This window comes from Cololabis saira, chromosome 11, assembly GCF_033807715.1.
Source record: "Cololabis saira isolate AMF1-May2022 chromosome 11, fColSai1.1, whole genome shotgun sequence".
Taxonomy (NCBI): domain Eukaryota; kingdom Metazoa; phylum Chordata; class Actinopteri; order Beloniformes; family Belonidae; genus Cololabis; species Cololabis saira.
In genome coordinates, this window is record NC_084597.1 from 12,168,029 (window position 1) to 12,184,529 (window position 16,501).

At 40.0% G+C, this 16,501-nt stretch overlaps 1 protein-coding gene across 1 annotated transcript in view; it reads left to right on the forward strand.

The window, feature by feature from the left end:
• The first annotated feature begins 7,480 nt into the window (after positions 1-7,480).
• The window catches only part of LOC133454971 (calmodulin-regulated spectrin-associated protein 1-B-like), a 32,401-nt gene continuing 23,380 nt past the window's right edge, over positions 7,481-16,501 (forward strand). Inside the window, exons 1-2 of the mRNA XM_061733737.1 lie at positions 7,481-7,821; positions 8,290-8,498. Coding sequence (XP_061589721.1) covers positions 8,291-8,498 — 208 coding nt within the window. The 5' untranslated portion in view covers positions 7,481-7,821; position 8,290. The remainder of the gene's footprint in view (positions 7,822-8,289; positions 8,499-16,501) is intronic.

Consider the following 16,501-nt stretch of genomic DNA (forward strand, 5'->3'; position numbering starts at 1 on the left):
GCAATTGTTGATACTACAATCTGACCTTGACAGAGCGTCTTGGCAGGCCGGTCTAGTCACAATCTCTCTGGATGAATGAAAACAAGACACTCTGCTCCCACCAGCCCTCCCTTCCCCCTTTTGACACCTGTGGACCTGAATCAGAACTATACCGAGCCGCCTGATAACATCAAGGACAATGGTCGAGGTGTAGATCTGGGGCATAGTTCCCAGACTTACCACTCATGCAAACATACACACACACACACACACACACACACACACACACACACACACACACACACACACACACACACACACACACACACACACACACACACACACACACACACACACACACACACACACACACACACACACATGCATGCATGCAAATAATGATAAATACAGCTCCCTCATTATTCAACACCTTCCCTGGCTCCCCCGTATCACCCCTCCTAACAGCTACCGGGTTGGAGAGCCACACCACTTGGATGGCTTGTTATGAGTATGTTGTTTTTCTGCTGAGGTTTTTTTTGCACTTTTACACTGTGTATTTATACACAGTGTGAAGGTCTATCCCAGTGTCAAACTTTCTCAGTATCCTTTCTCACCCTATCTCACCAAGTTGGAGAGCCTGTCCTATCTCACCATGTAATATGTTGTCATGTGTTTTGCTTTTTTTTTTCTGTTGTACTGACAGTAATTTCACTGTGCCGGGATGCTGGCTCAGTGGCAAATAAAGCTCTAATCTAATCTAATCTTGTTCTAATTGTTCCCATTTTTTCACCCAGTGGTGTAGCCTACCTAAGGCCCCGTTTACACGGAGCAAAAACGGTGGCGTTTTTATGCGTTTTGGCCGTTCGTTTACACGAAAACGGAGCTCAAAGCCCCCAAAAACGATCATTTCTGAAAACTCCGGCCAAAGTGGAGATTTTCAAAAACTCTGTTTTCACGTTTGCTTGTAAACGGAGGAAAACGGAGGAAAACGGAGATTTAGGCTCCGAACGTCACATTATGCAACAGAAACGTCACCATGCATCATTTGTGCGACCTGTGTTTACAATTTGTTTGGCCACCGTCAATATTTTCTTGTATTTTTTATGTTTTATATTCTAAAGTCACACTTAAAAGTAACTCCACTTCTCTGTCACTCCAAACGAAAGACTCTCGTTCCGTCTTGGAAGTAACTGGCAGTTAAGGCTGATTTATGGTTCCGCGTTACACCAACGCAGAGCCTACGGCGTAGGGTACGCGGCGACGCGCACCGTACGTAGGCTACGCCGTCGATTTAACACGGAACCATATTATTCAGGCTTCACACGTGTCATTTGTTGACGTTTTTTTCCAGGATTCTGATTGGCTAGCATGACTTTACGCTTCTCGTTACACTGCCCCCTGCAGGTTTGGCTGCTCATAGCACCTTAACGGCGTTTTCATGCGGGTTTGTGTAAACGAGGATATTTTTGAAAACGTAGAGGGGAAAATATCCGTTTTTTCTATGTGTAAACGTGGCCTAAGTCTGGTGTCTTCCCAGACGCCTTTAAAACAGCAGTTGTAAAACCCTTGTTAAAAAAACCTAACTTGGATAGTGAGGTACTGACAAACTATAGACCGATTTCCAACCTTCCTTTCTTTAGTAAGGTACTTGAAAAGATAGTTCCAACTCAAATAAATTATTTTCTAGAAGAAAACAACATCCTAGAGGAATTTCAATCAGGGTTCAGAAAATATCACAGCACTGAAATCGCTCTCAATAAAATAATCAGCGACCTCAGACTGACTCTGATGAGAATAAGGTTTCCATCCTTGTCCTGCTAGATCTCAGTGCAGCATTCCATACAATTAATCATGACATTCTAATCAATCGTCTTGAAAAGCTTGTTGATCTCTCGGACACTGTGCTGAACTGGTTCAAAACGTACATCAGAGGAAGGAAGTACTATGTTAGACTAGGAGGCCATATGTCTGAGAAATATGACAACTACTATGGAGTTGCACAAGGAAGTTGCCTAGGTCCATTACTTTTTTCCCTTTACATGTTACCTCTGGGTGATATTATCAGAGAACACAATGTACAGTAGGTTTCCATAGCTATGTGAATGATACACAACTGTACATATCCGCAGAACCAAATGATACAGCAGCTGCAAACTCCATTACTAACTGCCTATCGGCAATAAATAAATGGATGAGTAATAACTTCCTGAAACTAAATGAGAACAAAACTGAAATTCAAATTATTGCCCCCAAAACAAAAAGAGAAACATTAATTAAAAACCTAAGTGGATTAACTCCTTGGATTAAATCCGAGGTCACAAATCTTGGTGTTATCATAGACTCAGAATTGAATTTCAACTCCCATATAAACAAGGTGAGCAAAACTTCCTTCTTTCATCTCAGGAACATAGCAAAGGTAAGACCTTTTATAAATCAAAATGATGCTGAGAAGCTAATTCACGCCTTCATATCTAGCCGGTTAGACTACTGTAATGCACTTTTCACAGGTCTCCGTAAGAAAACCACAGGGAGACTTCAGCTCATCCAAAACTCTGCAGCTCGACTGTTAACAAAAACCAAAAAGAGAGAGCACATTAGTCCAGTCTTAGCTACACTGCACTGGCTCCCTGTAACATTTAGAATTGACTTTAAGGTCCTGCTCCTTACATACAAAGCCCTAAATGGACAAGGACCAAGCTACATCTCCAACATCCTAACGAAGTATGTTCCAAAAAGAACCCTGCGGTCATCAGCTGCTGAGTTATTAGAAGCTCCCAGAAACAGTGAAAAGAAGATCGGTGATGCAGCCTCTGTCAACTACGCCCCAAAACTATGGAACACACTGCCCAAAAACATCAGGGAAGCCGAGTCAGTAGATATCTTCAAAAGACAACTTAAAACCTATCTCTTCACTCAAACATTTAAGCATGAGATATCCGGGTGATTTTGATAGATTTTTACTGTCTGCATTATTTTTATACTTTTAAATGTTTTTATATGATCATTTTTATCTTGTACTCTTATTTGTTAATATTTTTATCTTTTTATTAATTTGCCTACAACTCTACGACGAGTGCAGTATTTTTACCTTTTTATATTCAACATTGCTTTTATCTTATCTTAGAAGTTGTTCTGTGGAGGAATTTGGAACTGAATTTTGTCAGGGTTATGTATTATATCACTGCACTTAAATAATAGTTTTTTGTTTTTATTTGCTGTTGTTGTTTGTTTCTCTATTTCTCATTGTTCTTGACATGTTTGTATTCTTACAGGTGTGTACCAAAAGGCCTTCCTTTCGTCAGAAAAATAAGGAAAAGGAAAAAAAAAATCCTACAGATACAATAGGGCCTTCGCACTGTAAGTGCTCGGGCCCTAATAAAAATAATGATAATAATAATAATAATAATAATAATAATAATAATAAATAATAAATAAAGAACTATCTATCTATCTATCTATCTATCTATCTATCTATCTATCTATCTATCTATCTATCTATCTATCTATCTATCTATCTAGGTTGTTTTTATTTTGTACATAAATGTATATATTTTTTTATCACGTGTCTTGTTTTTGTGTTAATAAATGTGCCTTGTTTCTCTTTCAACCTTTGTCTCATTCCTTGTTAAATTATACATAAATATAGTTTGATTATCCACTTGAAATGATTGTTAATTACATGACTGGAACAGATGAGATCCCATTGAAAAAACACCTCAGGGAATACCTTTAATTCTAAATAAATAACAAGAAGAACTGTAAGTAAGTAGCCAAAACAGGGAGGCAACAAAACCAAATGACATTATTTATTTTTGCAGCTTTACTATCCAGAGAGGCCTTGTACGTCGTCTGGTTGTTCTCCGGGCCCACGTATCTGAAAGAAAAACACATTTAATATAAACCATATTAAGGTATAAACCATATTATGGTCAGTGTTTTCTAACCCCTGGCGGGCTACATGTTTTAGATATTCATCACACCTGATTCTAATTCATGGTCTAGATATTTGCCTTCATCAGCCACACCTGATTCTAATTCACGGTCCCAATGGTCTGCACAATTGTGTCGATGCCACATCCACTTGTATCACGGTCTAACATCTAGAACATCACACCTGATTCGAATTAATGGTCCCAATTAGCCCGTCGTCGAGGTCTGCGCAATTGTGCTCTTCACCCTCCCGGTTGTTGTTGCGGTGCATTTTTTCGTCCAGCAGATGGCAACATTTCCCCGAATCGGGCGCGTCGACCCGCCGCCCCTCGACACCCCCCACAGAGAAGATTGGGCAGGTGCCTAGCTGAACTGGTGTTATGTATGTTCTCATCGTCCACTTGTATTGACACAGTTTAAAATGGGTATTTATTGTTTGTGTTTGAGATTTTAAGCATGTCTTCTGCCAGTCTTCAGCTGAACCTTTAGAATCTAAGTCCTCACACCATGAAAGTCTTTTATTATTTGATGAAACTACAGATCCATCCATGATTATTGTATAGAAACTTGAAGTTAATCCCCTCTTAGAATGTTGCTTTGTTGCTAATTTTTCTATAAAGGCGAAAACAGGTAGAGATAAATATTTGTGTGTCTTAAATATATAGTTTCTAATTTTTAAGTATTTAAAGAAATGTTTTTATTGAATGCCATACCTTTGTCTCATCTCATCAAATGACACAAGAATGTTATTATTAAACAGATCTGCAATTTTATTCATGCCTTTGACTGCTCAGTTTTTGAATCCCAATTCCTGTTTCTTAATTTAGCTGAATATTAATGTAAGAGCCATATTAGTATTGCTTACAATAGTTCGTATTTTTCCTTTAAAAAGTGGAATTGCTCCTTTAATTATGCTGCTGATGACATCACAGTAGCTAGGCTCAGACCAGGTTGAGCAGCCTAAGGAGCAAGAAAGTTTTTTGACAATACCTCAGAGTGAATCTTGTAACTTTGTTTTTTTTGCTTTTAAATAAAATTATTTTTGAACAGAGTTACTGGCTTGGAAGATTATTTTTCTGGTGTCAAGCTTATTGCCAAGAAGACTGCTTAATAGTAGTGGTAAAGTGGAGTAGCCAGAAGAAAAAAGATTGCCACTACAATTCATATGAGCTGAGTGGTAGAGATGATGTCATCCTACTTTCAATACTCATCCAGGACCATGTTATTTCTTGTTAGAACCACAGTGAGGCAGTGGAGAGTTGAGATGCCCAATAATAACAGATTCAGGACATTCAGGCCTCCTCTCCCGTACTGGAGGTATAGCAGAGATAACAGAAGTCTAGCCCACCTATTATTCCAAATGAAATTACAAAACAAGCTTTTCATCTCTGAAAAAAAATAAAAAGATATTGGGGGACTAAGAGGGATGGGATGAAATAGTTACAAAAATATAGGAATAACATTCATTTTAATTATATTGAACCACCCAATTATGGAAATAGGTAGCATGGACCATCTGTTAATAGATTTAGAAAAATGACTCTATGACTGGATTGTAGTTTGCTTTAACTAAATTTTTAATTTTTGTAGTCATTTTTATACCAAGATATGTAAACCTATCCCTAACTATTTTAAATGCTGTATATAGTGTACAGGTTATAAATAAGAGACCAAGAGTTGTTCATGTCAACAAAGTTGCCATTACGCTGAGATCTGTTTTTTGTTTTGTAGATTTAGAAAAATGACTCCAAGACTGAATTGTAGTTTGCCTATACTAAATTTTTAATTTCAGGAGTAATTTTTATTCCAAGATATGTACAGCTATCCCTAACTATTTTAAATGCTCTATATACTGTATAATATAGTGTACAGTTTATAAATAAGAGACCAAGTGTTGTTCATGTTCGATTTCAAAATAAAAGTCTCTTGAATTATGCAGTCATTTACACAAACAAAAGACAAACATTTAACATCCAAACATAGGCTAACTTTCTTTCTTTTGGGGGAAAATGACTGTGGTTTCGGTGATTTGGTTGACCAATTAATGTTATTACCTAAGAGTTTAGGATGCAGATAAATGGCAAGTACTCAGACTAAAAAAAAAAGATCTATCAGTTCAGATCAACGCATTCCTGTCCTGTCACTCTTTCTCAGTTTATAGCGCCCCCCATGGGTGCAGATCCCGGGGGGGACGGGGGGGGACATGTCCCCCCCAATTTCTGAAAAACATGAATTGTGATGAATCCTCCCCAATAAAAATACCCTAAATTATTCAAAATTGAACAAATGTATTTTCAGACTTAAAGGTTGAAAATGTAGAATATTTATTAAAAATATATTTCTAAAAAAATAATACATCCACGGTGCGTTTTGAACATTTAAAAAAGTATTGCTACTCCAAAAATGTTTTGTGCTCTTAGCAATGGGTCCTTTTTTTTTTTTTTTAGAACTGTTTACCTCCATAACTGTGTTAAAACATGATCAGTTAGTTTAAACAACTTGTTTAGGGCTCCATATTTCATCCATATATCAATTGATCGTGCATAAAGTAGTCCCATAGGATAAAAGGAAGATGGTGAGAAGAATTTGAGATGAGTAGACACCACATGCTATGACGCTATGAGTATTAGGGCCAAACCAAGACAAAAAAAAATTGGAAATTACGAGAAAAAAGTCATAATATAATGAGAATAAAGTCGTAAAATTACGAGAATAAAGTCGTAATGTTGTGAGAATAAAGTCGTAATAGAATAAAGTCATAATATTATGAGAATAAAGTCGTAATATTATGAGAATAAAGTCGTAAAATTACGAGAATAAAGTTGGAACATTACGAGAATAAAGTCGTAATGTTGCGAGAATAAAGTCGTAATATTATGAGAATAAAGTCGTAATATTATGAGAATAAAGTCGTAATATTACGAGAATAAAGTCGTAAAATTCCGAGAATAAAGTCGTAAAATTCCGAGAATAAAGTTGTGACATTACGAGAATAAAGTCGTAATGAATAAAGTGGTAATTTATGAGAATAAAGTCATAATATTATGAAAATAAAGTGGTAATTTATGAGAACTCTAACAGGAAGAGCTTCTTCTCCCTGTGTTAAAATGAAGAATATTGAGCATCTTGTGAAGTTATATTTATATATTTATAATATATTACAACTTTATTCTCGTAATATTACGACTTTATTCTCGTAATATTATGACTTTATTCTCATAATTTTACGACTTTATTCTCATTATATTATGATTTTATTCTCGTAATTTCCTTTTTTTGTTTTTTTGTTTGGCCCTAATACTCCGTCGTAACATGCCCAAAACCCTTAAAATTATGATTTACGAATATAACAGTTAAGTAAGCAGTGACACACACTGTTGGCTGTTTAGGACAAATAAACAAGAAAGGTAAGCACAATAAATGATTCCCTGTGCAGTATTTTTTGGCGAGCCGGCAAAAAATTAAAAATTAAAATCACGTTGGTGTCCCCCCCAATCCTGACATCGGATCTGCACCTCTGGCGCCCCCTGTAGGTGAACATGTGCGTTCCATCTGAGCTGCCTGAAGGAAACACCCGTCCCCATAGAGACAGGCTCCCACAACAGGGCTGCTCGGCACCGTCAAACCCCGCAGTCCCGTGTCAGAGGCGATGCCAGCGTCAGTATGAGCCAGCCATATTTTTTTCTTCTATTACATCCTCAAAATCAGGTTTTTTATTATTGGATTAACGACCATCAGCCACCGGCCGCAGCTTCATCATGACAGGCCAGAGATTTGTCTCGCTGGACAGGGAGGAGTCTCTGTTATTCTACCGATAGCTGGAGCCAGGCTGAAGCCAGCATGTTGGGGTTTTTAACAATACAGTCGTCTGAAAGCTGAAGCTGCGAAGAGTGTCCAAATGTGCTCTTAGAAGTGAGTATTTATTACAATAGCCGCCTTAAATTTCGTGACGTGTTTAACCAGCCAACCCATCGTCAATACAGTGAACTTAGTCGGTAATAGTTAAGTCAGTAATTGGTCATTCTGATCATCGACCTGCTCCAGCTAGAAAATAACACATATCTCCTGTCAGATACGCTGATTTTTATTTCAGTTATAGTTGATCATTTAAAAAAACTGCAGCAGTTTTATTTAGGTGTAAAAGTACATCGATCAGGCAGATCACTAATGGTAGGAGGGCATTTAAAAGTGCACATAAGGACGTGCGCATTATAATGAATGACAGCAGGGACAAAGAACTCGGACAAAGTGAGTTCATATGTCGTGTTTTTTGTCATTAGCAAGCCAAGTGAGCGAGACCTTGTTTGTTTTGTTATTAATGTCGATGATGTGATGCAGTCCTGCTTCTAATAAAAGTAACATGTTTGTGTCTCCGTGGAGGATGGATGTGAGTGGTGGATGGACCAGCACCTGGAGGAGAACAGCAGCAGCTGATGATGATGATGGCGATGGAGGAGGAGGAGGAGGAGGAGGAGGAGGAGGAGGAGGATGTGTGGAGGTCCAGGTTGTACCTCTTGAGCTTTATGACTCTGCAAGGGCCAAAATAGAAGCAAATCTCTGCTGGTTATTTGCCAAAGCCTATGGCAAAGGTAAGGCTTTGTCTTGAGTTTTCCTTGAATAACTGAGCCCTCACTGGCACGAATATCCAGTTTTCTTGTGTGGCTCTTTTGTGCTCTTAGTAGGGCTGGGCGATATGGACCAAAAGTCATATCTCGATATTTTCTAGCTAAATGGCGATACTCGATATATATATCGATATTTTTTCTGTGCCATAATTGAGGTTTCCCCCAAAGCATTATAGCATAGCATCTCTGTTAGCTTCATTTTTTTCTGAGGCAAACCCTTAAAAAAACAGTCAGTTTTAATACAAAGCCTCGTGCCAAATGTCACACAGGTACCTTTATTAACAGAGGTCTGCACAATATCAAAATGTATAAAACAAGTGAAATAAACATAAACTGCCTGCATATATAGAATAAAAATGCTTCTTGAATAAAATAAAACAAATATCCCTTTCCTGGATAACAATTAAATTCAAATACACTGTGTAATTAATACAATAGACAGTTACAGGCAGACTTTTCCACTGAGGTTGACAGTTGTGCAAATAAAAAAACAATTGTGCAAATCTCAAATAAAACATTCAAGTCAATTTGTCACAAAATAAGCTATATCAAAATCATAATTTTATTTTTTTTTAAAATTGATATAAACGATATTGTCTCGTACCATATCGCGTTTGAAAATATATCAATATATATTAAAATCTCGATATATATCGCCGAGCCCTAGCTCTTAGTGGATAAAATATCCCTCTCCTGAAAAATATATTAGCAGCTGTGTACACTGTGATATAAATGGCTGTGGTGCATTAGCTGTATTGGAAGTCTTATTGAATATTCCATAATGTCCCCGAGAGAGAAAAACAAAACAAAACATACATTTATAAAGCAGTACATTTAAATAATCAAATAACTATAACCAGCATATTATTGCAACAAACTGGTATCTACAGTATATTGCTGTGTGTATAAACTTAGACTTTATCTATCTATTAAGTCATCTTTATATTAGTTGAGCAGCAAATAATACAGGCTTTCAACGTATAGTCTAAACAGTGCAGGAGTGGATTTAAAAATTGTGTCTCTTGTATGTATTTTTAATGTGGTAGTTTATATTAGTTTAAAGTTTAAAGGTAAAGGATATGCTTCATGCATCATCTCCGAAGAGCCATTGAATAAGAATATGACAAATTTCACTTCTCTACAGTAAACAGTTGCACACAATAACTGTATGCTACTTTTGCAGTCATATACTTATAAGTGTGTCTTACAGGAGTATCTGTAAGATCAGTACAATTTTTCTGTGGCCTTTTTTCTTTTACTATGACACACATAGCATGGCAACGAAGCAGCACTTGATACCCTCACATTTGTCAGTGGAAACTTAAGTTGATGTCTCATGATCACGCTTTAATACACAGGTCAGTAGGCTTGCTGGCTTTGATGAGATCAGTTATAACATTAAAAATGATTGCTCTACATAGCCACTCTGTGAGTAAATGTCTGGAAATTACCCTTTTAATGTGGGTTTTTATGTCACTGTTCCCAAGGCGGGTTAGCATGAGGTCAGCTGAGCTGTTCGTACACTCCAGGAAGTCTCTGTATTTTATTTAATTTTAATTTATCAGCATGACAATGAAGCATTTGAAAGGAGATACTGAGGCAGCTTCTGAGGTATGGAAAACTCATTATGACCACATTTGTATTGTGAGTCAGACACACTGCAGTGCCCTCTTCTTTGTTGCATTGGATGACTCAGTAAATTTAATATAAACATTCTGTTTGCTTGTGAATGAATGTACAGTTTTGTTTTAAATATTTTAAAACACTTTCAAAGATGCAGCTTATTTTTTCATCACAAAGATGCAACTTTCCCAAACTGAAAAAAAAGGGTTAAACAAAACCATTATTACCAATATCACGTTTTGATTATTCAGCATGAGTCTTGAGCTCTGTTTTGCTGCCTTTGTATTCAACACAGTGGTCTTTTAGGTCAGAGATCAGGTGCCAATAATAAACACCAAACTAACAGACTTCTTGCCTTAATCTGATCGACTACTGCTTATGTTATTTTGCCGGGGAACTCTTATTTCTAGCTCTCTAGACAACAACTATTGTAAATGATAGACTGGATGATACCAGTGTTGTAGTATTTTACAGCTATCGTTACTCGTATCAACTAACATATTCCTTCAGAATTCATTACCTGGAGTTAATATTAAACAGCTTAATGTAACACCACGAATCAATTAAGGACATTATTTGCATTTTTTATTACCCCCCCCCCAAAAAAAAAAATAGCAAGTTATTTCAAATGTAATACCTTCTTCCCCTGAAAATATTTTTTGTGTGTAATTTGTATAATTTCAGCAATTAGATTAAGATCTCTGACTCTGAAGTGAAACAAATTACCTCGAAGTTATCATGAGCTAAGTTGTTTTTTTTTGTTTTTGTTTTTCCGGTCATACAGCGAGAATCATTCATTTTACACTAATTTTGCATGAGTGTCTGGGTCATACTATGTAATTAAAAGCAATCATCAAGCATAATCAGATGCCCGGCATCACCTGTGAGGAATTCAGACATGGCCAGGAGTTAAAGCCTTTGGTCAAAATTCGGTTGTAAGGCGTAACTGAATGGAGATAATTACATCATGTATATTATAGCTCATTTTGACCAAAATAGACTCACATCACCCTGGTTAGAGTTGGGGTGTAGAATGCAAACTGACACACAAACGCAGCAGTGCTGGGAGAACTATGTTGTCGTTGTACTGGTGTTAAAGTCAGCACAGCCTGTCACATGTTTAAGTGTTTAATGAGATTGGACCTGAAGGCTTGTGTCTTGTTCAACACAGCCTGTTTGTTTAGACTCGCAGCAAGTTATTTAATGGCCTTTGGAGAAACATTGAAACGTTTTCTAAATGTTGTACAAGAATAGAGCATTTTTTCTTACACTTTAATTCTACAATGTCTTGTGTGTACAGCATATATTATCATGCTTTAAAGTTTTAAGTGGAATGCCATTTGACAAAGTTTTCACAGACATGCAAGCAAAGTTTTAATGGATTATTGTGAGTTTAATATTTTCGTTATTTGCTCGTGGCCTGTCAGGTAATGTCAAAGCTTCAGTCAAAACAAAAGCAAATTAAATGCATAACCTAGTTATTCACAGGACATAAACAGCATGCAGTGTTAAATTCTGTTTTACAGCTTGTGCAGTAATGGATTTTCAAAGGTCAGAGCTGACATGGACTTATTGAATCACATTTTGGAGTGAATGGATTGACCTAATTGACACACAAAAATATGTAACCCTTTGAAATGTGAGGCAATTACATCAGGATGTACTAAGCAGAAACTGTTCATCACTGGAACTTGAACTAGCAGTAATAGTAGTACAGTTTTTAAAACAGTCTCAAGATTAATTTTTGAGGGATTCCTGTAGTATTGAGTCTAACATGTGAGCTATTTGCAACAGGCCAATATTTAAGAAAATATGTCAGTTGGGTGTTATACTCTTAGATGTACAAGCTGCGTGTAGCATTACCGTGGCGACCATATCTGATAGTTCCTACTTTCTGCCGTAACTTTTGAATGGTTTAATATAGAGAGTCGTGGATGGTGTCATCCGCTTAATGTCTAGGCCTGAAGAATCTACATGCAAGATATACAAGCGCTTCCACTGCAGCACCCCTGAACGTGCACAAGGGTGCGAGGGCCCGTTCATCGCTGCTTGCAGCTTTAATTTGTATCTTGTCATTGTTTACTCAGAGTGTGCACAATAAGTGCATGCAGTAATTCACCAATGCTTTCAAAATAAACAAGAACACATTTAGCAGGATCTGTCAGAAGTTAGGATACATGCATGAACTGTCATACGTTCCTACACTGAACGGTTTAACTACCTTACACAGAAGAATCTGAATAATGGCTTCATCCACCCATCCATCCATCCTTTCCCGGTGGAGAACCATGGCCTTGGTCTTGGAGGTGCTGATTCTCATCCCTGCCGCGTTGCACTCGGCCTCAAACCGCCCCAGCACATGCTAAAGGTCCCCGTCCAATGAAGCAAACAGGACAACGTCATCTGCAAAAAGCAGAGACGAAATCCTGTGGTTCCCATACCGGATCCCCTCCGGCCCCTGGCTACGCCTAGAAATCCTGTCCATAAAAATTATGAACAGGACCGGTGACAAAGGACAGCCCTGCCGGAGTCCAACATGCACCGGGAACAAGTCTGACCGACCGGACTCCATACTCACCGAGCGCCCCCCACAGAATGGCACGAAGGACATGGTCAAATGCCTTCTCCAGATCCACAAAACACATGTGGACTGGTTGGGCAAATTCCCATGAACCCTCGAGCACCCTGCGGAGGGTGTAGAGTTGGTCCAGTGTTCCACGACCGGGACGAAAACCGCATTGTTCCTCCTGAATCCGAGGTTCAACTACCGGCCGTAATCTCCTCTCCAGTACCCTGGCGTAGACTGTCCCGGGGAGGCTGAGAAGTGTGATCCTCCTATAGTTGGAACACACTCTCCGGTTCCCCTTTTTAAAAAGAGGGACCACCACCCCGGTTGGCCACTCCAGTGGAACTATCCCCTTCCTCCATGCAATGTCGCAGAGGTGTGTCAACCAAGACAGCCCTACGACATCCAGAGACTTGAGGTACTCAGGGTGGATCTCATCCACCCCTGGTGCCCTGCCACCGACGAGCTTAGAAACCACCTGAGTGACCTCGGCTTGGGTGATGGATGAGCACGTCTCCGAGTCGACACTCTCTGCTTCCTCAATGGAAGGCATGTCAGTTGGATTGAGGAGATCCTCGAAGTATTCCTTCCACCGTCCAACAATGTCCCCAGTCGAGGTCAACAGCTCCCCACCTGCACTGTAAACTGTGCTGGCAGAGTGCTGCTTCCCCCTTCTGAGGCGCCGAACGGTTCGCCAAAATTTCCTTGAGGCCGACCGAAAGTCTTCTTCCATGGCCTCACCGAACTCCTCCCAGACCCGAGTTTTTCCTCCAGGACTGCCCGAGCTGCGGCTTGCTTGGCCTGCCAGTACCTATCTACTGCGTCAGGAGTCCTACAGGCCAACATAGCCTGGTAGGACTCCTTCTTCAGTCTGACAGCATCCTTTACGTCCGGTGTCCACCACCGGGTTCTAGGATTGCCAACACGACAGGCACCGAGACCCTGCATCCACAACTTGAGCTGCCGCATCGACAATGGAGGCAGAGAACATGGTCCACTCGGACTCAATGTCCCCCGCCTCCCCCGGGATCTGAGAGAAGTTCTCTCGGAGATGAGAGTTGAAGACGTCTCTGACAGAGGGCTTAGCCAGACGTTCCCAACAGACCCTCACAATACGTTTGGGTCTGCCCGGTCTGTCCAACTTCCTCCTCTGCCAGCGCATCCAACTCACCACCAGGTGGTGATCAGTTGACTGCTCAGCCCCTCTCTTCACCCGAGTGTCCAAGACATGCGGCCGAAGGTCAAATGAAATGACAACAAAGTCGATCATTGACCGGCCTAGAGTGTCCTGGTGCCACATGCACTGATGGACACCCTTATGCTTGAACATGGTGTTCGTTATGGACAAACTGTGACTAGCACAGAAGTCCAACAACAAAACACCGTTCGGGTTCAGACCGGGGAGGCCGTTCCTCCCAATCACGCCTCTCCAGGTATCACTGTCATCGCCCACGTGAGCGTTGAAGTTCCCCAGTAGAACAATGGAGTCCCCAGTTGGAGCACTATCAAGTACTCCTCCCAGGGACCCCAAGAAGTCCGGGTACTCCGCACTGCTGTTCGGCAAACAACATTGAGGGACCTTTTCCCGACCCGAAGGCACAGGGAAGCGACCCTCTCGTTCACCGGGGTGAACTCCAACACATGGCGGCTGAGCTGGGGGGCTATAAACAAGCCCACACCCGCTCGCTGCCTCTCACCCTGGACAACTCCAGAGTAGTGGAGGGTCCAGCCCCTTTCAAGGAGCTGGGTTCCAGAGCCCAAGCTATGTGTGGAGGTGAGCCCAACTATCTCTAGCTGGTATCTCTCAACCTCCCGGACAAGCTCAAGCACAAGCTATTGGCTTCACACTTTTCCTTGTTTTGAGCATTTGTTTGAGACTATCAGGTAGGTGTACTCTACATGTGTATAAATGTAAACGCAGTGCTTTTTCAGCACACAGTGTTGGGGAGGTTTCTCCATTAAGCCGTCTTATTGGATGGGAGATGCTCACTTTCCCTTGCAACCCCCCCCCCCTCCCCACCCACCAGGCTGACAGCCCTGCCCTGTCAGCAAGATCTCTGTGGGTCAGTCTGACCTCGTCTTAGACGGAAAAGGAACAAAGGCTTACACACACACATGAACCCTGTTAATTACCCTCACACATGCTCACCAGGGTGGGCTTTAATGCTCGGATCAGGTGGATAATACATATCTAAAGAGTATTAACACCTAGGATTAAAGATGCAGCACCTCCCTGTATCCCCTCCAGTTCTTCTCACCGCACACGCTCACCTCCGGATGTTAAGAACCATAAAATGATCCAGTGAGTAGAAGATAGGACTGCATCCCAGCCACCCCCACCTCCCGCCATGCTGGCGTTCTCTATGATCATCCAACCAGTGAGGATGCAGAGGCATTCAGGGACAGCTGAGTCTATTAAAGTGTCAGTGCAGAGAGTGGTGAAAGACTGTAGGAAAACTATGCAAAATCAAATCAGACCCAGTTGTTACACGATGGGTATTTTCCAACATAATATGGGTTTCTTGTGTACATATGGCTGAGCTTCATCAGCAGAATAGCAGAGTGAGAAATAAACTGCATGTAGACTGTGCCAAGAATGCAGTCTGTTGTAAAACAGCGTAGCTGAGGCCTTCACAGCATCCTGTAGTTGTTCTCCAAGCCTGCCGTGACTGTGTTTTCCACTGACGAATGCTTTATTTTGTCAGTTCATTTCAGTCAGTGTTGCCTCTAATATAAAACTAAATGAGAAAATAATGCTAAACTGTGCTTAAATTCTTTCAATGCAGTTAGGCATCAAAGCAAGAATAATGTTGTATTGTTTTTGACCTTTTCTTATCAATATTAGTTTTGGTGTCCATGTTTATTATTCAGAGAAGAGACAATTAAACTCATTGTTTTTCTTGCTGAAATTTGGAGGTTTGTGACTTTATGGACACTTAAAATGCGTATAATTGCTTTCTGAATTATCTGTGTACAAAATTGCTGTAGAAGCCTTTCAGTCCATTTTAGTTGTTTGTGTGGGCACGTTTATGGTAAGTTGGACAAGAATACAGCTCAGCACAATTTAATAGGTGCCGGCCTGTCTGGCAGACTATGAGGCTGGCTCTGTTGTCAGAGGACATTTTGGGACAAGCACTTGTTCAGAGGCAGATGAAAAGATGGATGGCATTCTCTTCTTTAGAGGAAAGTCGAGGCAAATCAGCAGAGCGTTACAAATGAACTTATTTTATATTTTTTTTATTTATTTATCCTTTTATCAATGAACTTTAAAGTTATTTGTTGACCGTTTTTTTTTTTTTAAAGAGCCATTACATCTTTTTACTTCCACTTCCAGCATGAATGCCAAGCCAAGATAACCATGTCCTAGCTTCTGTTTCATATTTAATGGACAGATAAGAGAGAGAAATTGATCCTCTCATTTTACATACTGTAAGAAATAAACTAGACAAATCGAATGATTACTCACTAGTAACAGGATTAGCAAAACAAGGTTGTGAAATGGTTTTACGTTTAGCATGAATTCAATATCACATTGACCTAGGCGGTGACAAACTCCCTCTGGTGTTTTTTTGCCTAGGTCTCTACAGAATGCTTTGGAAGGTAAATTTTGAGTGTGCTGCCGGACTTAACTCTGGATTAACATGTCTGAGGCAAATAAAAATAGCTCCCCCATGTCTGTGTCCACAAGCAAGGAAAAAGCAGAGTGCCTGGGACATCCCCATCAGCTTAAGCATCATCACTAAGTCTTGTTAGCTCATTGACTTAAAGCCTCTACTCC